The 25,191-nt window shown below is 54.1% G+C and overlaps 1 protein-coding gene across 1 annotated transcript in view; it reads right to left on the bottom strand.

Moving 5' to 3' along the window:
• Nucleotides 1-459: 459 nt before the first annotated feature.
• The window catches only part of BDKRB2 (bradykinin receptor B2), a 31,860-nt gene continuing 7,128 nt past the window's right edge, over nucleotides 460-25,191 (bottom strand). Inside the window, exons 2-3 of the mRNA XM_030319908.2 lie at nucleotides 6,213-6,322; nucleotides 460-2,563 (exon numbers count right to left, since the gene is read on the bottom strand). Of these exons, the coding sequence (XP_030175768.1) occupies nucleotides 1,459-2,563; nucleotides 6,213-6,286 (1,179 nt within the window). The 5' untranslated portion in view covers nucleotides 6,287-6,322 and the 3' untranslated portion in view covers nucleotides 460-1,458. The remainder of the gene's footprint in view (nucleotides 2,564-6,212; nucleotides 6,323-25,191) is intronic.

Below are 25,191 nucleotides of genomic sequence, written 5' to 3'. Positions count from 1 at the left end.
CAGCTGGCCCAAATGAGGCGCTCAGCCCTGTAGGGGAGCTTGGTCCCAGGATCAGCGCTATGGGGTCCGTGACCCCTCGTGCCAAATCATTGGGCTGCTGTCCTCGGGTGGCAGTTGGTTGGTGCCCTCGGTTGCTGAGACCGGGACAACGGTGGACGGGCTGGACTCCGCCTGAGTGCTGCCCACCCCCAGTCTGAGCATGAGTCCCCGGCAAGTTCACTCAGACATCTCTCTCGGGCATCACAAATCAAACGTTGAAGGGGTGGCGTGTCCGCAGAACGCTCGCGTGTGTATGTATGTATGTGTGGGGGGCGGGCGGGCAGCGTTACGGGAAGGTGGAAGGCAGGTAACGTTGTTGCGCACCTGCTATGAGGCCAACCCTGAGACGTGCTTTATTTACAGCACCGTTAGCTACAATACCGGTTCTCCTCTAAAGAGCTATTGTAAAACCCGAGTCCGTTTCTTTATAATAAATTTATTTCCATACTGTGTGCCTAATAAAGCCTCACATTTATATAGCACCTTTCCTTTTTCCCAAGCACTTTCGTGCCTGTTACGTCTTTCAGTCCTCCCAACAAGCTGGTGTCACAGAGGACGAAACAGGCAGGGATTAAATGACGTGCCACTAATTATCAGCAGAACTGGGGCGTCAGGCTCCTCCGCAGTCCTCTCCTCTGCACCAGCCAGGGTGCCTCGCTCCACCACGTCGCAGAACAGCCTTCTGGTCGTTGGAAGTAGTCATCCCTGTTCGAGTTTGCGAGTTCCTCGGAGACAGAGATTATACTTGCTTTTTTCTTCCCTCTTGCCCGCGGTGCTCAATACTTGCCTATACAGCAAGTGCTAGATAAGTGCTAAGTGCTCATCGAGTTCTTTTTTGGCACAGACCATCTCGCCCATGGGCAGGGGGAGTGATGGGATCCTGGTCTCCGGGTTCTTACCAGGGATCCCTCAGAGTTCAACCTTCACTGATCTGAGAAATCATCCTCCGGAGTCCCAGCTGAGAGGATTTAAGAGACTGAAGGCAAAACTCCAGCCAGGCCCCCCGCCTGTGGACCCGGCCGTGGCCTCAAAGCTGGGGTGGCAGTTCTCCCGGGGATGTGATCTGGCACGCTGGGGCAGGCTGGGACACCATGTGGGAGGGACACTCAGTCACTCCTGTCCCTGTCCCCAGGCCCCCTCCACTCCTGGGAAGAAGCAGACTGGCCCACGGGTGGCAGCAAATGGGAACAATAATACCGTCATGTTTATGGAGCCCTTGGCTCTGGGCACGAGGTCACCCCATCCTCACGGCCTCGCCCGCTGCATCTTGGGCAGGGCGGGAACGAAGCGCCTGTGTTTGGCCGGAGACGTCGGCTTACTGCCCAAGGTCGCATGCCTTCCGTTCCTGCTCGGGCACATCCTGAGGGGCAGCTGTAACCGCACCCTCACCCACGTGAACCGTAGTCCTCGGGGCGGCCCTCACTGGCTGTTCCCCACCCACTCGGGCAGTCTGTGAATCTGGCGTTCCACCGAGATGGAGGTCCGTAGCGTGCCCATGGAGTTCTCCGTCTTGGTGGACTCCGACACGCAGCCCCCCTTCTGGCACAGTCCCCGGAACACCTCCCGTGACTTCTTGCGGAAGCGCTTGCCCACGATCACGTACACCAGCGGGTTGAGGCAGCTGTTGCTGTAGGCCATGTAGGACGCGATCTGCGTGAAGACGTCGACGATGTGCTCGTCCCAGCAGCCGGACAGGATGTTGAGGCGCAGCAGCGTGTCCAGGAAGGTGCTGACCTGGAAAGGCAGCCAGCAGGTGACAAACAGCAGCAGCACGGCCAGGACCAGCACCGTGGCCTTCCTCTCCGTCTGGATCTCCTTGAACTTCTGCATCTCGTTGTTGCGCAGCACCCTCATGATCTGCACCGTGCAGAAGGTGATGACGACCAGGGGCAACAGGAAGCCCACGGAGTTCAGGAGCACGTTGGTGAACACCTCCCAGGTGCGCGACGGGTAGACGATGATGCAGGCCGTGACGTTGTAGCCCTCGGCCGCGTACTCCTTCATGGTCCGGAAGGCCAGCATGGGCGAACTCAGGAGCAGCGTGCACCCCCAGATCACCAGGCTGTAGAGTTTGGCCCAGCGCACCCCGCGCATCCGGCCCATGGACATGGTTTTCACCAGGGCCAGGTAGCGGTCGATGCTCACCAGCATCAGGAAGCAGATGCTGCTGTACAGATTCATGTAGAGCATGGTGTTCACCACGCGGCAGAGGACCTCCCCAAAAAGCCAGTCGAAGTTGTGGGCGATGGTGATGGCCCAGAAGGGCAGCCCGCAGGCCAGGATCAGGTCCGCCGCGGCCAGGTTGCCCAGGTAGATCTCGGCCACCGTGCAGCTGCTCTTGTGCAGGCAGAAGACGCCGAGGACGAAGATGTTCTCGAGGGCCGCCAGCACGAACAGGACCCAGAGGAAGGGAGCCTGGATGGCGTTGAGCCAGCTCCACCACTCGGCATAGACGCAGCCCTGGGACGACGTCCCGTTGAGAGTGGACTCAAGCACCTGCGAGGTGATGTTGAGCATTTCGACGCTGAAAGAAAAGCGCAAAAGAGGCTGTTACACCTCAAGGTCACAAGAAGGAGGAGAGACAACTGACGCAGAAGGAGGGGGACTCAGCAAGCAGCTTCCAGAAGCGAGGTCGGGAGGGGCGCTCAGGCCCTTTCTGCCGCGTGCTCAGAGACCGGGGCACCCCCGACTCCCTGGGGTCTTTCAGAGGGACCCCGTCTCCTTGGGCTGAGCCGAGAGCTCGTGTTGTTTGCCTGGCAGCTCCGTTGGGATGTTTCCTTGGACGGTGTCCACCCGCGGCACCAACAATCAGTCTTGGGCCCTGGGCCTCCTCGAAGCTTCCGTGATGGGAGGATGCAAAACACATTCCTTCCTTATCGCGTGGGCCCCTCCCAAGGGAGCTGGGCATCTTTCAGCCTCTCGTGGCCTGGTCACGGTGAGTAATTTATTAGAGGAGAAAGATGATATCATGCCAGACAGTGATATTCCAACCTGCCTCCGAGACCACAGCCCATCTGCCCACACCCTGTCTCCTTCTGGCAGAAGGCAGCGCTGTGCTTCCAGAACCTCCATCAGCCAAGTGTTGACGACAGTCCGAGGTCACGTGATGGCAAGGGAAGGCAGGGGCTTTGGAACCAGACAGTTCGTATCTCGGCGCGTTCATTGGCTGTGTGACCTTGGGTAAGTTAATCAGCCTCTCTGAACCTCAGTGACCTACCTTGTAAAATGGGAATAACAGAATCTACTTCTCAGGGCTGCGGTGGGAATCCAAGACAGTGGGCAAAAAGCTGTGCTCTTGCTTCAACAAGCACGAATAATGATCGACTTTTCGTGAACTTATGAAAACAACCGGCACCACGGTTTTCAAGAGCTCCTGTATTAGCGACTGTATCATTAACTCACTTCTTCCTCTTCCACTCTTGGGTGTGACTCAGACCATGGGGCGGTTCATTTTCTGGAAGTGTCACTGTTCAGGCTACTTCCTCTCTACCCTCTGCCAAGAGGCACGGGGGTTGGACAGCTCCCTAGCTGTGTGGTCTTAGGCAAATTTCTTGGCCTGCCCGAGCTTCCATTGTGTTTCCTTTGGAGTAAAACACTGCTCTCTTCTTGACTGGCTTTGTACGGCTGTTGCAAGGTCCAACTCAAAGCGTGGGCGTGAAGACACATCGAAAGCGGAGAGTACAACCAGAGGGCAAGACTGAGTAGATGTTTCCCTAGTGCCCAGGGCAGGGAGAGTCAGGGAAGGTGGTGGGAGGGGAGCTCTTCCTGGGTGGGTGAGTCCTTCCGGGGCAGGCTCATTGGCTGGGAGGTGGGGGGTGGCGGGTTGAGCCACAGCTAAGGGAAAGAATCTGCTGTTCACCGGTGGGATTTCCTAGGAAAAGCCCCTCTGCTTCCGGGACCAGCTGGCTGGCTTTGAGCGGCCAGACTGGGCACCTGTGACTAACTCATTCCTCAGTGCAATTGTTATTTATGTATTTATGTATGTATGTACGTACGTATGTATTCATTCATTTAATTTTTTAAAACACTTGTCTTTTTTTTAATGTTTTATTTATTTTTGAAAGAGAGAGAGAGACAGACAGACAGACAGACAGAGTACCAGTGGGGGAGGGGCAGAGAGAGAGGGAGACACAGCATCCCAAGCAGGCTCCAGGCTCTGAGCTGTCAGCACAGAGCCCGACGTAGGGCTTGAACTCTCGAACTATGAGAACGTGACCTGAGCCGAAGTCGGACGCTCAACCAGCTGAGCCACTCTGGCGCCCCTGCAATGGTCCTTTCAATGTGCTTTGAGCATCTTCTCTGTGCTGAGCTCCACCCTGTCTGTAGGGACCCAGAGGTGAGTGCCACGTGTCCCCCACGCCCTGCCCAAGATCCTGGCAACTGTGGTCTAGAGTGTGATGGATCCCGTGGGGGTGTGGGGCACAGAATTGGGTGTGTGTGGAGAAGGACGGAGGTGACTCTGTGACTCTGGAGCTGGATCTCGAAAGACGAGGAACATGTCAACAGAGAGCAAAAGGAACAGTGTTATGTGGTGACAGAGGGTGGCTACATTTGCAGTGAGCACAGCGTAACATATAGAGAAGTTGGATGGCTATGTTGTACCCTGGAAACCAAGGTAGCATTGTGTCTCCACTATTCTCAAATAAGAAAATGAAAAAACAAGACAAACAAACAACACCAACAAGGAGAGAGGAAGACCAGGCAGAAGGAGCAGCTTGAGCAGAGGTGCAGAGATGCGGAAGCCTCCGGCATGTTCTGGAAGGCAAGGTGGGAAGTGGCCAGGGATGGGATGAATAAAGGAAAAAGGACAGTCATCACTGGCTGCTAAGAAGGTGAAGCTTTGTCCCTGAGAGCTTTAAGGAGGGAGTGATGGGATAGGAGAAAGGCTCTGGGAAGATTCTTCTGGCGGAGTGGTGATTTGGATATGTCCCCCAATTTTTTGCTACCCTTCCCTTCAAAGGGTGGTGTCTAGTTCCTCTTGCAGTGAATGTAGCCGCTGACTTGCTTCCCACCCATGGTGGCAGTGACAGTGTGTGAGTCCGCGGTCTGTCATAAAACACATTGCAGTTTCTTCCTTGGCCTTGCAAGGGTGCTTGCTGTGGGGGCAGCTGGCAGCCATGTTGTGAGGGCGCTCAAGCAGCGGTGTGGGAGGAACCAACTTGCCCCCTTGGAAGCAGATCCTCTGGCCCCAGTTCAGCCTTTGGTTGACCCTGGCACCCTAGCCTTGGAGTATTCCGTCTGAGACCCCAGATATCACAGAACAGAGACGAGCCGTCCCCACTGGGCCCTAAGTTCCTGACCTGTGCAAACTGGCAGGCTCCTTCCAGAGCCTCTGGATGTAAAGCTTCTCCTGGACAACCTCCTTGGTCCAGCCTTTGGCCCTGTTTTTGCAGCTACATAAAACCTATTTTCTCAGTGACCCAGGCTTGGACAGTTGTCTCTCAGGGTCTGGGTCTCGGAAGACGGAAGTATGGCACCAGATGCTGCCTGTTAATTTCCCAGCAATGTGGTCCTTTGCCAACGGGATGGCCCCTGGCCCTTAGCTGGCTCTGAGAAGCCACTAGATTGTCCGAGGTGGCCTGGGGAGTGCAAAACTGGGAGTTAAGTGCCCCGTGGCTGCCTGGTCATCTCCATGGTATGCTGCACCCCATACAGGGCTGAGAAGCCAGGCGGGGCCCCTCTGCCCTTTGTCTCACCAACCCTGAACCCTCAAGACCGACCCTCCCTTTCTTCTGCTTCCACTCGCAATCGGTTCTCTCTATGGAGTGGCTAGGCCTCCTACCAGACATCAGACATGAGTTGGAGACATCCCTTCTCCGTGGTGACCTGGTGCATCTCTGATTCCTTGGGTGCTGACTTCAGAGTGTCACTCTCTTCATTTCCAAGTTCATTTGGGATGGGTCGCACATGACCATCACTTCTGTATCCTCCTCCCGCATCCCTGTACCCCACCAAACCCAACAGAACACCACCCGCCCTGCTCCCACCAGGTCCATGGGGGACTCGAACACGGGCCCTACCAGCCCTCGAGAGGTTTTTTTTTTTCTGCGGATCCCACATTGCCTGTTGCTCTCACTGTTGCCCAGGAGATGGGGGTCACGTTCCCCAAGTCTTCTCCAGGCTGTCTGCCCCTCCCACCATAAGCAGTAAATCAAGGAATTCTTTTGACTTACCCGAAAGTGGCTGTGGTGGGCACGGGGTCCTCATGAAAAGACACGAACATATGTCTCCTCCAGGAAGAGAACATTTGGACTCAGAGGGAGACGTGCGTGAGGCGCCCGGGCTGATCGGAGGAGAAACGACAGTTAGATCGTGGGCTGGGGACCATAAAACACACATGCGTTTGTCCACGAGGGAAGGGAAATCGAGCCCTTCACTAACAAATATTTATTCAGCAGCTGCTGCATACTGGGTGCTAGGGACATAATGGCACAATGTCCTGTCCTCCAGGAGCTTACAGTTTAATGGAGAAACCAGACATTACTGAAATAGTCACTAAATAATTGAAAACTGATGCAAGTGCTATGAAATAAAGGTCCCACGGAAGCATATAAGATGGAGTCCTAAACCAGCCTGGCGTGGGTGGGGGGGGGGTGTGGGAAATGGATATTTATTTTAAGAGCTGAGGGTGAGCAGGAGGAAACTGAGCAAAAAGATGGCGGTGGAGGGGAGGATGTCTACGAAGGAGCAGCGTTGCAAAGGCCCCGAGGCAGGAAGAAGCTTGGTGTGGATGTGTGTTAGGCCCTGGTGGCCGCTGGGGGACGGAGGGTACGGGATTGTGGCAGGGACAGAGCGGAAGCAGGGAGACCGGTTAGCAGGTTCAGCCCTGGTGTAAGGCTGGCCATGAGAGCCCGGGGAGGAGAGCGAGGGACGTGTCAAAGACACCCCCCCACCACAGGTGCTGCTATCTCCTGTGAAGGCAAGAGGCGGAGGCTGACTTGGAGAAGGGGTCATGTGTTTAGACTGGGACGTGTTAAGTTTGAGGTGCTTCTGAAACTCACAGGGAGGGGTGCAAGTAGCCGTGGGGCTCAGAGTGGGTCTGGAGCTGGGGGTGGGGGGCCTGGGCTGGAGGATCTCCAGGGGCTTCGAGCCTAAAGGCAAAGGCGGGTACAGAGGAGCGGTTCCAACCCTTGTGGTGGTGACTGGCACAGTGTGCTCTCAAGGTCTGAGCCCCGGGTGAGAGGGACTCAGAGCCTTTCTCTGTCCCTCTTCTTGTTTCACTGTACAGCTGACCCTCGGACAGCACAGCTTTGAACTGCGAGGGTCCAGGTATGCGGATGTTTTCCAATAAATATGGTACACTCCTGTAAATGTAAATTTATTTTCTCTTCTTTGTGATTTTTTTTTTCTTTAATATTTATTTTGGGAGAGAGAGAGAGCGCGTGAGCGAGCATGAGCAGGGGAGGGGCAGAGAGAGAGAGAGACAGACAGAGAAAGAGAATCCCAAGCAGGCTCTGCACAGTTAGCACAGAGCCTGTTGGAGGCAGTGGGGCGGGGGGCGAAAGCGGGGGGCTTGATCCCCCGAACCGTGACATCATGGACCTGAGCTGAAACTGAGAGTCGCACACGCTTAATGAACTGAGTCACCCGGGGGCCTCCTTACGTTTCTCGAACCGTGACATCATGGACCTGAGCTGAAACTGAGAGTCGCACACGCTTAATGAACTGAGTCACCCGGGGGCCTCCTTACGTTTCCCTTAATAACATTTGCTTCTCCCTAGCTCACTCTATTGTAAGACACTATATGTTACATATGACATACAAAATATGTGTTAATCCGCGGTTTATGTTATTGGTAAGGCTTCTGGTCAACAGTAGGCTCTCAGCAGTTAAGTGTCAAAAGTCAGATGCGGATTTCCGACAGGGAGGGCTGTCAGCACCCCTCCCCCCAGCTTTGTTCAAAGACCAACTGTACTCTCATCCCGGGAGGTAGGCATCTGCCACAGGCTGGCCTTGCCGAGGAGGTGGGGGTGCAGAGATGGGGGAGGTCACTCGTCCGGGTGCCATTGCTAACAAGACCCAGAGGTGGGGCTTGAACCCCCCCTTCTGGTCCAGATCTCGAGCTCGCGCCGGGATCTCACCTGCCCTCTTCCTCCCGTCCAGGAAGGGTGTGAAAACCTGGGTGCCCGTGTGCACGTGCATGGAGCCGTGGATCTGCCCCGCCCCGGGTTTCAGCCACCCCTCAGCAGGCACACGGAGCTTCCAGAAGCCAGCTCTCCTAATCCAGTTGTAGGAGGTGAAGGGAAGGCGGCCGACAGTCCAAGAAACATTAAGGCATTAGAAAAAGAAGAGACTGAGTTAGTAAGCAGGAAACGAGGCAGAAGATATTTAATGAACATCTGGAAAAGGTTTCCCTGAACCCCTGAACTGAGCGGAGGTCAGGATTTGGAACTTGCAAGAGGAGGCCAGCAAGCAGCCAAGTCCTGCTGATGCTTCAGGGACGGAAGGGGTCTGGGGGAAGGGAAGAAAGGTCTAGTAGATTGCCTTTTGGGGAGGGCCTCCCTGGTCCCTGGAAAGCGGAGGGCAGAGGCCATGTGTTTGAATCATTCATTCCTCCAGAACCTTTATTGAGATGGGGGGGGGGGCGGAGGAAAGCAAGGTGAGCTTCCCCTGCCCCATGGGGCTCCCCTCTCCTGCAGAGGGACTTCAGTCTGTCCCAGGCCCCCCAATTCCACCCAGACAGTGACAACTGCACAGGTGACTGCGGGCGGGGGCGGGGCTGCTTCAGCTCAGTCACCCTGGGGAGTGCCCAGTGTTTCCTCGTGGCCCCTGGGAGTTGGGTGTTCCCGGATCTGGCCGGCTGATCCTAATTGCTGGCTAATGGCTGTAAACATTGCTCTCATTTTGAAAACAAAGCCGGGAGTTTCTCTGCAGCCCTCTGGAGAGGGGGTTTCAAGTCTGGAGAAATTGTAGATGCTAGTTGCTTCTCTGCCTCCCCCCCACCCCCACCCACCCAGGAACCTCAGCAGGGCTGGCTTCCTTTGGGCTTGGCCAGTGGGAGCACCAGCGGGGGGGGGGGGGGGGGGAGGAAGTACATGGGGCATCAGCTGGGGCGTGGGCTCCCAGTTCTCTGCCTCAGGGCCTCCAGGGGCTGAGCTCACAGCTCCTATCAGGGGCCCTTCCCACCTCGCTGGCCAGGATTCTGGAGACTGCCACCTGGTCCTGTTCAGTTCTCTGGGAGGGAGGGGGTGACCCGTGCCAGGACCTTGGCTGTGCTGGCTCTGGTGCCCCGCCGGCACCCCCACACGCCGTCCACACTCCGAAAATAGACCCTCTGTCAAAAACACCTCAATATTACCCAGTGTGAATGTGCCTTCTTCTTTCCTCCTGGGACCCTGTCGAATAGGCCCTGGGATTATAAAATCTGATGTCAGAGAGCGATCGATCGGAAGGAATGTGGGAGAGAGCTTGGCGCAGATCAAGCTGGCATGGGGAGGGGGGAGCGGGGGGGGGGGCGGTGGCCAGGCGTGCGGCACTCTCCTTGTGACCCTGAACGAGCCCCCTTGCCCCCCTGGGCCTCGATGTCCTGGTCAGTCCCCCCCGCAGACTGCCCCTCCTGGCTGGAGTAGAGGTAGAAGAGAGGGGGGGTGACCCTGCGGCTGGGCTCCCCCCTCGTTGCTCACACTGATGTTCCGAAGGAAGCTTCCAACATTCTGATTCCCTTGTTCATCTGCCTCAGAAGCCTGTCCAAGAAGGACTTGCTTTAAAAAAGATCTCCCTTCGTTGAGTCACATCAACACTGGCCGTCCGTTCTGCCAGGAGTAAATTCCACCGGAGTCTCAGAGGGATCCGGTTTTGGTTTGTGTCTGGGGGGCTCTGAGGCTGCAGCCGCCACAAAACACACAGTGCCACTTCCTCAAGGGCCAAATCTCGCCTTGTGTGGGCCCCCCAACCTGGGATCCCAGCCGTGGCTGCGTTTTGTGGCAGCGTTTTGTGGCTGCGTGCTAAAGCAGGGAGCTGTTGCCCGAAGCGAGGGTTGAGGGCTGAATGGCAAATAACCCCGTATTGTGTGGTCACTCTTCCCACCGGGGCCGTCCCAGCCCTGTTGGTGCGTTTTCAACACCCCTGTGGGATTTGCTTTCACCGAAGAGGGCGGGCCTCGTGCCTGAATCTCGTCTGACTTTAGTAGCGGGGCTTTTATACGGCAGGCCATTGTATTTATTTGTCACAGGTTGTTGTTATGACAGATGACACTCGTTTTCCGTTTAGTAAGAAGGTGGCCACGTGAAGTGACCGTTCAGAAGTAAGTCTATTAAAGAAGTAGCTGGACAAGTGGCAACAGTACTGCAGAGCCCGCAGGGGGAGTGACCGAACTGGGGGGAAACAACCCCAAAGCACCCTAGAAACTTGCCAGCCAGCCAGGGGGCCCAGCGCGGCAGCTAGAGCCTTCTCGGATCTGAACTGGGTCCCCCTCTGCTGGGCTTGTCATTTGGGGCTTAGTGTAAAAATAGCCCCCACCTCGCAGGGCCGCGGTGAGCAGCGGATGAGTCAGTGCTTGAACAGGCACAGAGCATGCAGTCAACGTGTTCCAGAATGTGAGCTGCCCTTCCCGCCCCTGTGGGAGGGCTGGTCTGCTTCGGCCACACCACGGGAGGCATGGGATTTCGGAGGGGACTCTTCTGTGGGGCCTGCTCTCCCGCTCACAGACCCAGCCTAGGTTTTCAGACACTGATCCCAAAGCTGGGTGGAGAGATGATGAGGGTGTCACTGGGACATCGCCGGCCCCGCGGGTCTGGGGGGAACACTTGAGATTGTAGTTCTGTCTTCCATCTGAACAAAAGGGGTGTGTGTGTGTGTGTGTGTGTGTGGCCCTCTACCCCATTATACTCAGCACCCCGAGTGGGAAGGGCCCTCCCCCTTCACCCCGCCCCCTCCGCCCTGCCTGCACCGATCTGCACATCCCAGTCTCTCGAACACCACTTGCTCCAGGAAGAAGTGGAATGTCTCAGACCACCCAGCCCTTTGGAGTCCAGGCCAGAGCTGGAAAGAACCGAGGTCTCTTGAATCACATCTTAGAGCCCTCTGCCAGACACATCTCCAGAACAAATGCTTTCCTCTAGAATCGGATCTACATGAGTGCCGGGTAAGGATGCGGCTTACAGATAAGCACCCAGGGAAACTTCAGGCCACAGTAAATACTGGGGGGCTGGGGAAGGAGGTGGGCTCATGCACCATATGGGCCTCGGCAGCGGGGAAAAAGCGTGGCCTGGCCACAGAATTTCCAAAGGACTTTTTTTCCTCTTTGTCCCTAAAAAAAGGCCATACCCAACTACGGGGAAGGATGGGGTTCTGGAAAGTCCTCCCCCATTCCAGGAACTCCTAGAGAGCTGAATCAGAAGATCCAACCCAATCATGTGGGCCCTTCCGGCATTTGGACACTTTATGGGCCTGGAATGTTTTGGAAACATGTATAGAGAATGTAAGATGAGCAGAGCCCCTCACCCACATGCTTTCTGCCTCACAGGGTAGGGTGCACTCACCCAACTCTGCCTGCCCTCAGATACCCCAGGGCTGGCTCAGTCTTTATGCTTTACCTCCTTATTATGGAAGGTTCTTCTGTTCAACTTGTTTTGACTCTTTTCCCCACATTGGTTTTTGGAGGGTTTTTTGTTTTTTTTTTTAAGTTGATTAAAAAAATTTTTTTAACGTTTATTTATTTTGAGAGAGAGAGAGGGAGAGACAGCGCATGAATGGGGGAGGGGCAGAAAGAGAGAGAGAGGGAGACACAGAATCCGAAACAGGCTCCAGGTTCTGAGCTGTCAGCAGAGCCCGACGTGGGGCTCGAACCCATGAACTGTGAGATCATGACCTGAGCCGAAGTCAGATGCTTAAATCAACTGAGCCACCTAGGCGCCCCAAACTATTTATTTTTGATAGAGAGCACAAGCAGGGGAGGGGCAGAGAGAGGGAGAGAGAGTCCCAAGAAGGCTCCAAGCTGTCAAGGAAGAGCCCTGAGGGCTCGATCCCATTGACCATGAGACCATGACCTGAGCTGAAATCAAGTGCCAGATGCTTAACCAACTGAGCCACCCAGACACCCCTGGGGTTTGGAGTTTTAATGGGAAACCTCATTGGACATTCTAACACCAATCCTTCCCCTTAAAAAAAAAAACCCTCCCTAATTGTTTTACAAGATAACGTAGCCAGTCAAGAGCATTTGTGTTCAAAACTCCCAGAGTTCTATCCCTACGCACATCCACATGCAAGCATCCTTTCTTCTCCCATGATTTTACATGGAATAACATATCAAGTCACTGTATTTGCTTAGTGTTAGTTACGAAACCATTCCTTTATTCCAATCCCTTTTCATGTGCTAGATTTTCCCTGTGCCAAGTGAAGGAAAAGAAACCTCATTTAAAATGGGGTCGGGGGGCGCCTGGGTGGCGCAGTCGGTTAAGCGTCCGACTTCAGCCAGGTCACGATCTCGCGGTCCGTGAGTTCGAGCCCCGCATCAGGCTCTGGGCTGATGGCTCAGAGCCTGGAGCCTGTTTCCGATTCTGTGTCTCCCTCTCTCTGTGCCCCTACCCCGTTCATGCTCTGTCTCTCTCTGTCCCAAAAATAAATAAAAAACGTGGAAAAAACAAAACAAAACAAAACAAAAAAATAAAATGGGGTCGGGAGGCCAGCAGGCAGACCTTCAGTGCTGCTCCCAGCAGCCCTCCACAGCCCCAGCAGAAAACACGCAATCCCAGCAGAAGGAATCTTGGGCTTCCCCTTTACAGCCCCAGGGGTAAAGAAGGAAGATTGTCTCCTCGCTCAGCAACAGCCCAGCCAATGAGAGATAGACGCAGCTCAGCCAATGAGAAGCCACTATACTTCCAACGCCCAGTTTCCTCCAAAGGGCTTTTTGTTTATAACAGCCCTCCTGACTTCCCCCCCTTCCCTCTGGGAAAAGAGCCTTACTCTGTTCTCCAGGCTTGTCCATGGCTTCGCTGTAGTTATGTGTTTCACGTTGTGATTCTGTTACTCTCAAATAAACCATTTTTTTCTGGTAAAAGAACTGACAGTCTTATTTTTAAGGTTAACATGCCCCAGCCACTGTCACCCCTCTCCTGATCTCCAAGGACGTTCCCTATGCTCCCACCTCCTTGCCTTTGCTGGGGCTGCCCACCCCCGTCTGGGTGCCCTGTGCAGGTGGCTGTGGCCTGTTGGGATGGTGTGGACCGCTCAGCTGGCTGCCTGGGGCCTGGGAAGTCGCAGTCCCTGGGGCCCCGCTTTGGGGGTGCAGTGGGGAGCTTGATGGATGGGCTACAGAGGAATGGCCACCGTGTGTGTGTGTGTGTGTGTGTGTGTGTGTGTGTGTGAATGTGGAGGAGCATGGGCTGAGTCCCCGGAGATGTCCCCAAAGGGTTGGAAAGACAAGGGACCGGGGTTTCATAACTGAGATCCAACCAGGTCAGAATCCCAGCTCCAACACGGACTAGCCGTGTATAACCTTGGACAAACCGCCGAACCCCACCAGACCTCGGTGTTTTCATCCATCAAATGGGGATGTTCATAGCGCCTATTTTGTGGGTTTGCTGTGAAGATAAGGAGGATAGTGAAAGCGAAGTGCTCCCGACAACGTGTGACCCGTGTGCGGTGCTCCGTGAATGTCAGTGTGCCCTTCCTCTGTGCCCTGTATCAGGTTGCTGCCAACAATTTTATTGGAGGAAAGAATTTTGCTTTCACGAAAATGCTCCACCTACTCCCACCCTCCCTTTTACAGAAGGGAAAACGGAGGCCCAGAGAGGCGATGAGATGTTTAAAGCGACACAGCAAATAAGTGCCAGCCTATGACAAGAGCCAAGTCCTTGCCTGTCTCCTGCTGGAGTGGCCGTTATTTAGGGGTTTGGTACAGGCCAAAGGCGACCTGGGGGTCTGGAGGCATTTACAAGACTGGGGCCATTGGGGACAGAGCCCGAGGACCTGTCTTAATTGAAGCACGGGATTCTTGTACCGGGTATATTCCTCCTTCCTACTTCCTTCTGCCCCCGGAAACTCTTTCTAGGTTAACCTGACAAGATCCTGGAATACTAGGGTGAGAAGGGCTTTTGAACACTATTTCACCAGACTCCCTCATGTTATAGAAACGGACATAGAGACCCGGGGTTGGTGGGCGTTCCCCCAGGACGCACAGCCGGCTGGTGGCAGAGCTCAACTTTGAAACCAGGTCCTGGAATCCTGGAATTCTGGAATCCTGGCACCCAGGCCCCCGTTCTTTTTTTTTTTTTTTTTTTTAAATTCCACAGCTGCCCCTGTCCTATGCAGAAGAAAGAGCTGTGTGCTAACATTGTCTGATTCTGAACACGTTAAAAAACCCCGACTCAGGGCGCCTGGGTGGTTCAGTTAGTGAAGCATCCGACTCTTGATTTTGACTCAGGTCCCCATCTCACCGTCCTGAGATCGAGCCCCGCTTCAGGCTCTGTGCTGAGTGTGGAGCCTGCTTGGGATTCTCTCTCTCCCTCTCTCTCTGCCCCTCTCTTGCTCTCTCTCTCAAAATAAATAAATAAACATTTTTAAAAAATGAAAAAAAAAAAAACAAAAAAAACCACCTCATACCCCTAGCCCACGCAGGTGTGGATGGCTTACACCAAACCTGAGAGCAGTGCCTTTGTGCGATTATAAAGATGTCCTTTCCACTTTCCTATAGGTTCCAGGGTTTCTGTCACAAGCAGGTCAAGAATTTATAATGGGGGGGGGAATAGAAATCCTTGCAATAGAGCGTTGCAAAACAGAAGGCTGTGTGTCCACAGGGGGTGTGTTTTCCAGAAAAGCAATCCTTTGGGACAGGCCCAGGCTTGGGTATGCTGAAGAACGTTCATTTCTTCCACAGACGCTCAAGCTCCCTGAGGGTCCTGGTAGCCCCCGGGGGGGCCGTGGCCCTGCTGGGGTGGCAGGAGAGGGCGATGGCCGGGGGCCTTTGCCAAACTGGCTGCTGGCCTGGCCCCCCTGCCACGTGCAAGGGTGTCCGTACTGGGATCGTCTTCCCAGGAAGCCAGTTTACAAAACGAGGAGGTGATGACATAATAAACGGAGACTTGGAGCCAGCTGAAGAGAAAAAAAAAAAAAACGACACTTCGTGGCACGAAGTGGTTCGGGTCCTGTCCAAGGTGCGTGCAAGAGGAACAGTGGAGAACACGCAGTTTGGGGCACGCGGAGTTTTGTCCCTTCCTGCCACACTGTAGCCTCTGAGATCTGGTCTCTGAAGGGACCTCTACTATTGCCCATTCGCTTCCTGGGAGGGGGCTTCATTCAACAAACTTTTAAAAAAAATTGTTTTAATGTTTATTTATCTTTCAGAGGGAGAGAGAGAGAGAGAGAGAGACATTGCATGAGCAGGGGAAGGGCAAAGAGAGGGAGACACAGAATCCAAAGCAGGCTCCAGGCTCTGAGCTGTCAGCACAGAGCCCGATGCGGAGCTCGAACTCATGAACCTCACAATCACGACTCAGCTGAAGCCCGATGCTTAACCGACTGAGCCCCCCGGACTCCCCACCCGGGCTCCCCCATTCAACAAACTCCTATTCCCCATTTGTTTGTCATGTTCGGTGTGAGATATAGTTGGCGACGAGCACAGACACGGCGGGCAGGATCAAATGAACTTGGACATCAAGCCACAGCCTAGTGCCGTCCTTCGAGGACCGTCTCCTGTCTCTGTCACTGAGTACCAGGTGTGCCCTGGGATAGACGCTGTGACATCTCTGGGACTTCGTTTCCACGATTACGATGAGGGGTTGTCATAGATGATTCTGGAGGCCTCTGTACAACCGTATCCCTAAAGGAAATGAGCTACCACGGGGAAACAGAGGCAGTGGATTAGCACCCTGCAGTCTCGGGGGCTCATCTCCTCACTTGCTGGCATCCAAAGGCTCGTATGGAGATGGATGGAATGAGCCAGTCTTAGCAAGTTCCCCTTCTCCCGGCCTCCCTGAAGCCTCTGAGGATCCCGGGCCAGGCCTGCCCAAGACACGACAGCCACAGGCAAGCCCGAGCCTTGCCCAGCCCCGTGACTATGGCCCTCGGCCCAACTCTGCTTTGGAAGGTGGAGCCCATTGGAACCCAGGGAGTCAGCGCTGAGAATTCCAGAGCTCCAAGTTCTGCCCGTGTCACACCTTGTCCAGAAAGTAGTGGAAGGGGACCGTGTTTCTTAGTGTGGATCTGCAAAGGAACTGGCCTTGAGTCTCCCAAGGCCAGAGAAGCAGAGAGGATGGGAAAAGCTGGCCCCGGGTCCCCAGCACAGGTAAGGATAGCATGCTGGGACTCGGGATGCAGGGAAACCCGGGCGTGTCTTGGGTTTGTCTGGCTGATGACCTGTGGCAGGAGCCCTGGCCCCTTGGGTAACTGGGAATAGCTTCCCATAAAAAGGTAGTGTGAAGGCCAGTGACAGGATGTAAAGCACCTGCAAAACAAATCTATTTTCTTTGCACATCTCTGCAGTGTAGGGAGCATTGTTCTGTCCCTATTTCACAGATGAGCAAACTGAGGCATGGCTAGCCGGGATCTGAACCTAGGCAGAGCCCCTGGTTTGTGTTTTTGTTTTCTTTTTTTAGCTTATTCTTATGGCAAGTTTTTTTTTTTAATTAAAAAAAATTTTTTTAATATTTATTTACTTTTGAGAGAGAAGAGAGAGAGAGAGAGAGAGAGAGCAAGTGCAAGCACGTGCACACGAGCTGGGGAAAGGCAGAGAGAGAAGGAGACACAGAATCCAAAGCAGGCTCCAGGCTCCCAGCTGTCAGCACAGAGCCCCACGTGGGGCGTGAACTCACGGACCTCGAGATCGTGACCTGAGCCGAAGTCAGACGCTTAACCGACTGAGCCACCCCGGCGCCCCTTATGGCAAGTTTTGAAGATCTACACAAGCCGCCAGGCTCCCAACATGAATCTCTGTGCCCATCACCCGGCTTCAGTAATTGCCAATTCACGGTCACTCTTGTGCCTTCCACACCAAAACCTACCCGACCCTTCCTGTAAGTTTTCAAGCAAATCTCATGTGCCTATCTGTTCCGTGACTCCCTCAGGGTGTTTCTAACACGTAAGGACTCTCTTCAAGAAGTTTAACTGTGCATCCGTGATCACATCTACCAGAAATCAACAGTAATTCCTTACTAGCATCAACTCTCCAGGCGGTGTTCCAATTTCTGATGGTCTCACGATTTCATATTTTTTCCCAAGTTATTTTTTCTTTCTCTCTCTCTTTTTTTAAGTAGGCTCCATGCCCAACGTGGGGCCCAAACTCACAACCCCGAAATCAGGAGTCGTATGCCCCTCCGGCTGAGCCAGCCAGGCTCCCCAGGGCTATTTTCTTGAATCAGGACCCGAATTATTTGTCACATTGGGTTGGTTGATGTGTCTCTTACGTTTCTTTTAATTTAAAGGTTTCCCTGGCATCTCTCACTCTGTGTTTTCTTCCTTTCAGTTCGCTTGTTCCTGAAACCTGGCTGTCTAGGGTTTCCCAGAGCCTAGAGCAGTGCTGTCTAGTAGAGATTTAATTTGAAACATAAAGTAATGTAAATTTTCTAGTAGTCACATTTAAAAAAAAAAAGGAAAAAGAAGCAGGCTAAATTAATCGTAACAGTGTGTGTGTGTGTGTGTGTGTGTGTTATTTGAGACAGAGAGAGAGAGCACAAGCTGGGGAGAAGGGCAGAGGGAGAGAGAATGATTAGCAGGGAGCCTGACACGGGGCTGGATCCCATGACCCTGGGATCATGACCTGAGCTGAAATCAAGAGTCGGCCAGGAAATGTGCAACCACCTTAGATGGAGGTCTGACTACTGGTCCCATTTCACAGATGAGAAAGCAGAGGCCAGAGTCACACAGCTGGTACCTAGTGGAGCCAGGATTTGAACCCCGGTGCCTTGCTGCGCTGTCTCTCTTTATGGTGCCACTCTAATGGTAAACTAGAGCCAGCAGGTGCCCTCGGTAGCTCCCAGCTGGTTGGAGTACCCCCAAGGGTGCGGGGCACAGGTGGCTTCCTGGAGGAGGCCATCACCTGAGGCTTTGGCCTGGAGCAATCCCACCAGGTGATCTCCCCCATACCGCTCTCATGCATAGATCTCATCTTCCTGGCTTTTCGGCTGGGATGCCCGGACGGCCAAAGCATGGTGTTGTTGGGGTGTGACTGGCACCGCCATCTGGACGGCTCGAGGGGTTCCCTTAATCCGGAGGCAGAGAGTCAGGGGGCTGAGGCAGCCAGGCAGCAGAGACGGAGGAGGTGGGGCAGGAGGGCGATGGTGGGAGGGGGAGATGCGGGAGGGGAGATGCAGGGCGGAGTGGGCTCCGGAGGGGGTGGAGTGTGGTGACCAGGATGGGTCAGTGGCCTTGAAGGGGCTCATAGCGTGGAGGGTGCGTCCTGTGTGGTCCCTCCACCTGCGGATCTAGGTGATCCTTCACCTCCTCAGAAGCCAGACGCGAATAAAAGCAACTCTTAAGGTTTTCTGCCTTTTGTCCATGTCGCTGCTTCCCTTGGTGCAAAGCTCTGTCAGCTTCCTGCCCTGTCTGCCTTCTGTCACCGATTTACAGCCTCCCTCTGGGTCTGTCTGTCCTGGTGTGGGAAGTTGGTGCCTGAGAAAAATCCCCCCAGTTACCGATTCACGCCCCACGCCCCAACCCCAGGCCCTGGCGTGGGGTAGACTCCCAGTGAGCACTTTCTCAGTAAACACTCCCGCCGCTCACTTGAACTTGCCCAGGACCTCCTGCAGGAGGAAGAGCCATCCCGCCCCTTAGCCCTTGAGACATCTGTCCGGACGAGGGTGGCTTGTTCAGCCCAGGGAGAGGAGCCAGAGGCGGTGGTGTGCCAGCAAAAGTTAACAAAGGGCTCTCGGGGAGAGAAAGGCCTCACGTGTAGCCTTTGGAGATTGTCGTGGTGGTGAGTTGATTCCTGCCATGGTTGATTTCAAGCCCGATGTGATGCTCAGCGAGCTCACAAAGTTCCTAAGCATGTAACCATCGGCGCACGCCCTGGGCAGAGGTGTACCCCCTGCCTTCTGCCCATTCCCGCTCCGCGAGGAGCCCTTCCAACTCCTGTTATCCTTCACATTCAGCTTCATATCCCCTCCTCCAGGAGGCCTCCTGGGGCCCCGGCTGAGCTCTCCCTGCAGCGAGGCTCCCAGCCCCTGTGCTCCCATTATGTCTGAGCTCACTCTGTGTCCACAGCCGCCCCGACTGTCTCTCTCCCTGCCAGGCCGGGTGTGCTGGAACCGCGTGAGACGCCTCTGACTTCCCCTCCACCGGCCCTGGCCCCGGGGCCGGCGCTTGGCAAATATTTGACAGAAGGACGAATGACGACGAAGGTGACGGAGGTGACGCGGAAGGTGACGTCGGCAGCAAACGTGTGTAGCATCTGCCGTGCGCCCGCTGCGTTCTGAGCGCAGAAGCAGCGTTAACTCACTTGATCCTCGGAACGACTCAGAGTGGGCACGGATAGCCCCATTTGACAGGTGAGGAAACTGAGCCTCAGGAGTTTGGTGGCCGAGCCAGGCCTGGGACTCTGTGCCAAAGTGCCCCCGTGTACCTGGGTTTCCCTCAGTCCTGTAAGGAGGGTGGGGCTCGTAGGATTGTCCTCATTTTGATAAACAACAAAAGAGGCTCAGATTACCCCCCTCCCCACCACACACACACACACACACACACACACACACACACACACACAGTCTTTTCTTTCTCTTTGCACCTTTGCGCCCATCCCGACTGCCATATTGTCAGTCCCTGGAGCATAGGACAGGGTCCTTGCTTCTCTGAATCCCCGATCCTGGCAGGCAGGGTAGCAGCTGACAGAGGCTTTGCCGAATTGCAATGCTTTTCCTGTTACTGGAGGTGTTCTAGTAGAGTCTGGGCAGTGTTTCTGGTGTATTTGGACCACGATTTCTTGAACTCTCCAGGTCGAGGCCCCAGGACTGCTTATGGCGGCCCGATCCAAAGCCGTGGCCCTGTTCGCCCTTGGCCTTTCTGTTTTGAGACCCTTAGGTTCAATCCATCCGTGAGAAGGGATGAGAACTGTCAACTCTGTGTCAGGTGATTCACAGACCTGATCTCCCCGACTTCTCCAAGCAGCACCGTGAGACGGTTATGCTGGCTATGACAGCATCCGACTTCTGGGTGCAAGACGAACTTCAGAGAGGTCACCAACCCCCGGAAGACCACCCAGCTGTGAAGTGCAGAGTATGGCCTTAAACCAACGTCCTCACTTACTCTGCCCCACCAGGCTGCCTCCTTCTCGTGGCGCGGGTGCGGTGGAGAAGGGGGTCGAACACAAGACCGCTGTTATCTCTTCCTGTAACCCTGCCGAGGAAGGTTTACAGCTCAGCCGACTAGGGGTCTTGCAGACTCGCCCAGGGCTCTAATACCTTCGCAGACCCTGCCAGGGGAGAGGCAGGGTGAGGGGGGAGGCCACAGGACCCCAGGGTTTATCATTTCTGGTGCTAAAGCAGGTGGAGAATTCCCACTTCCCGAGCCAGGATCCGGGAGAATTTCTGACATGCATGAGCTTGCCTAGGTCCCTTGTATTTCACGGTTTGAGAACTAGAAACAAAAGCCTCTGAGATGCCCTGCCTGGCCCACTGTGAATCCGTGCCAGGCACGGGCCGCACCCAAAATGCTCACCTTCCCACACAGTCTACTCTGAAGCCTGCCACAGGGGAAATGGGGGCCACGGTTCTGTGTGCCTGCTTACTGCCAAGTCCCGTAGCCTCTCTGAGACTCAGTTTCCTTATTGGGGAAAGGGGTTTGGTTTTTAACAGTTCTCAGCAGGGATTGCTATTAGTAGGAGTTTGCATTGATGAGATACCAGATCCCTTGTCTTCAGTCTCTGGCTCCCTGGCTCCAGTTTCTGTAGGCACCCCTCAGGGCCAATCCAACATAAAAGCAACGGGCATAAAAGCAGTGTTCAATGGGCCGGTCTCAGACTGAGAAAGGCAGGCAGGTGTGGCCTGGGTATCTTCTCTGAATAGGGTCAGGCAGGCTCCTACACCTGTCTCCAGGAAATCCAATTTTTGGATAGTTTGCTGAAACACATCAAGAACCTAATTCCCTTCCTGTTTTGCTTGGTATTTCTGAAAATGATCAAAGGACAGGAAAACAGAGGTGTTGATCAGCATTTAGAAGAGGAAAAAAAAGAAAAACGGAAACACTTAGGATTGGGAAATTGGTTATATATGTTAAAAATTATGCTCCAAAGCCTTTGCCAAAAAAAGAGAGAGAATATTTCTGACATCGTGTCAAGCAGGAGAAAAAGCAGAGCATAAATTGTATATACAACACAATAGGAAAAAAATCTGAAAGGCAAGACACCAAATTATTAACTAATGGTGTTTGCCTTTGAGCCTGGGATCCTGGGTTGCTTTTGTGTTTTCTTTATTCTTTGTAGTAGCCTCCAATTTTTCTATGAAGAATATATATTACTTTTGTAACCAAGATATTTGAATAAACCGAGTGTTTTCTCCCATTTAAAAAAAATAGGGAATGAATCATGGGCTAGCTTATATGTAAGGAAGATAATCAGCCAACTTGCGTTCAAAGCGAAAGACTTGCTTACATAAAAACTGGTAAATAAATACGCAATCATGTTTTTCATTTTAAATGACATGTTTAAAGTATTTATGAACTGTTTCTTCAGTGGTTTCCTGTTTACCCAACCACCAGCTCCAAGCAGGTGGATTCAGCAGGCTTCTAAAACCCAAGGAAAAGTACCCAGATGAGTACTGGGGACGGGGAGGGCCGTCCTAGAAAGATGCGGTTTCCTGCCGGGCACAAGCCTCTCAATGTCAAGGGCTCAGACCGATTTCCTGAATTCGGGGTCCCCAGGAAACAAAAGGAAAAGGCAGAAGCAAATCCTTTCCTGATCTGTGTTCTTGATTTTGACTCGTGCCTCTGTTGCCTGGGTTACGGCTTTGAGTGATTTTTTTTTCACGACGGTGGCAGAGATGGCGTGTTTTGTGAGCCCTTTGAGACGTGAGCCTGTCGGTCTGCTGCCTTTGCTCAGGGAGGACCATTCAGTACCACAGTCTGTTTCCCTCCTAAGTGTGTAGATGTTCCTCTGTTGGGGTCTGGTGTATTTGCAGAAGACCTGAAAACAGCCTGCTTTTCCTTCCTCTGTGTGTTGCCTCTGCTTTCCACCACCCTCCCCCCCCACGCTGGTTTATTCAGCTGCCTCAACTCGTCACCCTAGGGCAGGTCAGCTCTGACCTGTGAGATAACAGGGCTGTGTAATGAAAGACCTTGGATGACAGAGTCTCACTGGTGGCATTCAGATCCCAGCTCCGACATTTACTCATAGTGGGACATCGATTCGGGGCCCCCCTCTCTGGGTCTGGGTCCCCCCGCTTGTAGGACACGGCGCTTTATCGCCAGCGTGTGGGTTGTGGTGAGAACCCAGCGATCACTCCTCGCACTCATTAAGCCTCAGCTCCATTTTCTGCTTCAGGAATAATCGTCACTTCCAACGTCCCCGCCAGATCCAAGGGCGGTTCTGTGCGGTGAATACCCTTGGTGGCCCCCCCTCTGCCCCTTCAGCCACCGCCCCCGTAGTCCGAACAGACTCTCGGGAGAAGTTCCCCAGGTCTCTTGCAAGGAAAATCCCCATGGCTGGTACTTATTCTTACAGTAAACACGTGTCCAGGGCCAGGGACATGCAAGGTGTCCCCGTCGGGGCTGTTAGCGCCCAGCTGGGGCTTCCAATATTACGTCCCGCTGTGGGAAGCACCCACAGTGGGGTCCCTCTCCTCATGCCCTTGCCTAGGCAGGGAGGCGTGATGTCCTCACGGGAAGAACCAGCCCAGCCCAGCCTAGCTTGGCCTCTGACTGGCTCTGTTTTGCCTCCGGAGACATTTCCTTGACTCTCCAGTGTTATACCATTCCTGCTTAGTGGGTTTATCGGGAGGAATTCTTAAGGCAGTTCTAGGTGGCAAGGGAGCCCAGGCGTGGGGCCGAGATATACTTGTGGCATGAGTAATGGCCCAGTCTACCCCACTGGCACCTCTTTTCCCAGTTAGTCGTACCCTCCACTTAGCTTGGGTCTTGGACCCTCATGGGAAAGGAACCGAACACTGCCCACAAAGGCGACTCAGACTTTAGTGACGTGTCACAAGTTGGATGGGGGGCTGAAGAAGCAGCAGAGAGGCAGTGTGCGTGTGTGCATGTGTGTGGTCTGTGTGTGTGTGTGTGTGTGTGTGTGTGTGTATCAGCGGGTGACAACAGAGGCCCAGGACCCTAAAAGAGGAGACCTCGCCATTTGGCACTGGATTTGGGATGCTTGGAAATAAGCCATGTGTGTGACTGTCCAGCATCCTCTGGGGATGCCACCGGGGGTCACAGAAGCAAAGTGCAGTGTCAGAGTTTCTTGGGCCCTTGACTCTCTCTCCCACCAAGCTCTGCGTGCCTCGTGGGCGGGTGTCTGAGCTGCGGAGCCCAGAGCGCTGTCAGTAAGTGGCTCGGGGAGGCTGGGACAAGAGGAGTCCTGGCATTGTGTGGGCACCTGCACGCACCATCCTGCTCTATAGGCAGCACGACGGCTGTGGACAGGCTCCCCTGGTGCAGGGGAGAGAGGAGAGGCTCAGAGAAGGCCGGGACTTGCCCTACGTATCTCAGCAAACAATCGGCCAAGCCTGGGTCAGAAGGCTGGGCTGCGGGCCAGCAGGCCAGTGTCCCCCTCACCCCACCCCTGCCCAGGGGCTGTAGTGGCCGGAGGCTACCTGCTGAGAAGCCTGCTCTCAGCGACCAGATAGACCTTCAAAGGAGCTGACTTTGCAGAGAGTTGTAGGTCTATGAATGGCTGCCATGGGCCCCCCCTGGGAAAGGACCCTCTTCCCTTGGGGAAGGGGCCTGCGGCTCGGGGCTGCTGAGCTGAGAAGTGAAGTCCCATCCGTGCCCCAGAGCCTTTAGGACGTGGGTGCTGGCTTGCACGGTGAGGCCCATAGGGGAAGAAGCCTCGAAAGTCCCAAATCTGTCTGTAGTGACAAAGAGGTCTCCTTGGAACACGTTTTCTCGAGGAGGCCAGAGGCCATCCTCAGGGGATTCCAGGGCTTAATGGCTTCTGATGGCCAGATGCCTCTTACTGTCTCTGCAGAGTCTGATCTCCCAGGATGCCTGGCTGAGCCTACCCAGGTGCGGGCCCCACGAGCCAGGAGGGTGCTGTTAGGTCTGGTTCTGGGTCACCTCGTCCCCCGCAGCCCTGCTCTGTGCTAGTCTAAGAAAGTTCTTTCTCCCAGATGGGACCAGCTTAGTCCTGCCAGATCATTGCCTTTTCTTTAATCTAAAGAATCCTTTCTAAACAGTTATTAAGCTTCAAAATTACAACAATTTATTAGCCATACGTTAGACTTTAGTTGATTTCATTGATCACAGTCATCTTGTCTGTAACATCTTTTCCTTTCTGGGATTATTTGATGGGATTAATGTGACTGGAATGCACAGACAAGCAAAAAAAAAAAATTTCTTTTTTTTTTTTTTTTTTTTTTTGGAAAAACTCCTCCCCAGAATCTGAGTATGGCAAGCAGTTTCGGGATCCCTAGCAGCAACCCAGTGCCCAGCACAGAGCCCATACATAGTAGATGCTCAGTGAATGCACTTCCCCCAACAGTCACAGAATGGACCAGAGGGCCGCCTGCCCCGCCACCCTGCGGTCCCTCCTGTTCCCTTGCTGCCTCTCCCCTGCACTGGCTGCTGGAGGCAGGTGCCAACGTGTGAACTGTCCCCTCACTGCCTCTCCCCTGCACTGGCTGCTGGAGGCAGGTGCCAACGTGTGAACTGTCCCCTCACTGCCTCTCCCCTGCACTGGCTGCTGGAGGCAGGTGCCAGTGTGTGAATTGTCCCCTCCCTTCATTTGTAGGACAGACCCAGGGTGTGGGAAACGGGCAACCTGGAGGATTTTGGCTCCTTATTTGCATTCTTTTTCATTTTGTTTAATACATTGAAATTTCTGCAAAGGGATATGCATGCTCATGATAAGAATTTCCATGAAATTCTATGAAATTCTTCTACGAAAGTGTGTGGAGCGACCAGGAAACCTGCCTCCTGGCTCTGACCCCACCCCCTCCCAGAGGTGCTCTTCTGGGTTTCTCGAGGCTCCTTCCAGGCATCCTCTTTTTGGTTTTTGGGTTTTTTTTTAATGTTTATTTATTTTTGAGAGAGAGAGAGCGAGTGGGAGAGGGGCAGAGAGAGAAGGGAGACACAGAATCC

The sequence above is a fragment of the Lynx canadensis genome, chromosome B3 (genome assembly GCF_007474595.2).
Source record: "Lynx canadensis isolate LIC74 chromosome B3, mLynCan4.pri.v2, whole genome shotgun sequence".
NCBI classification, from domain to species: domain Eukaryota; kingdom Metazoa; phylum Chordata; class Mammalia; order Carnivora; family Felidae; genus Lynx; species Lynx canadensis.
Note: the sequence above shows the minus strand (reverse complement) of the source record. Positions and strands in the feature narration are given on the sequence as shown.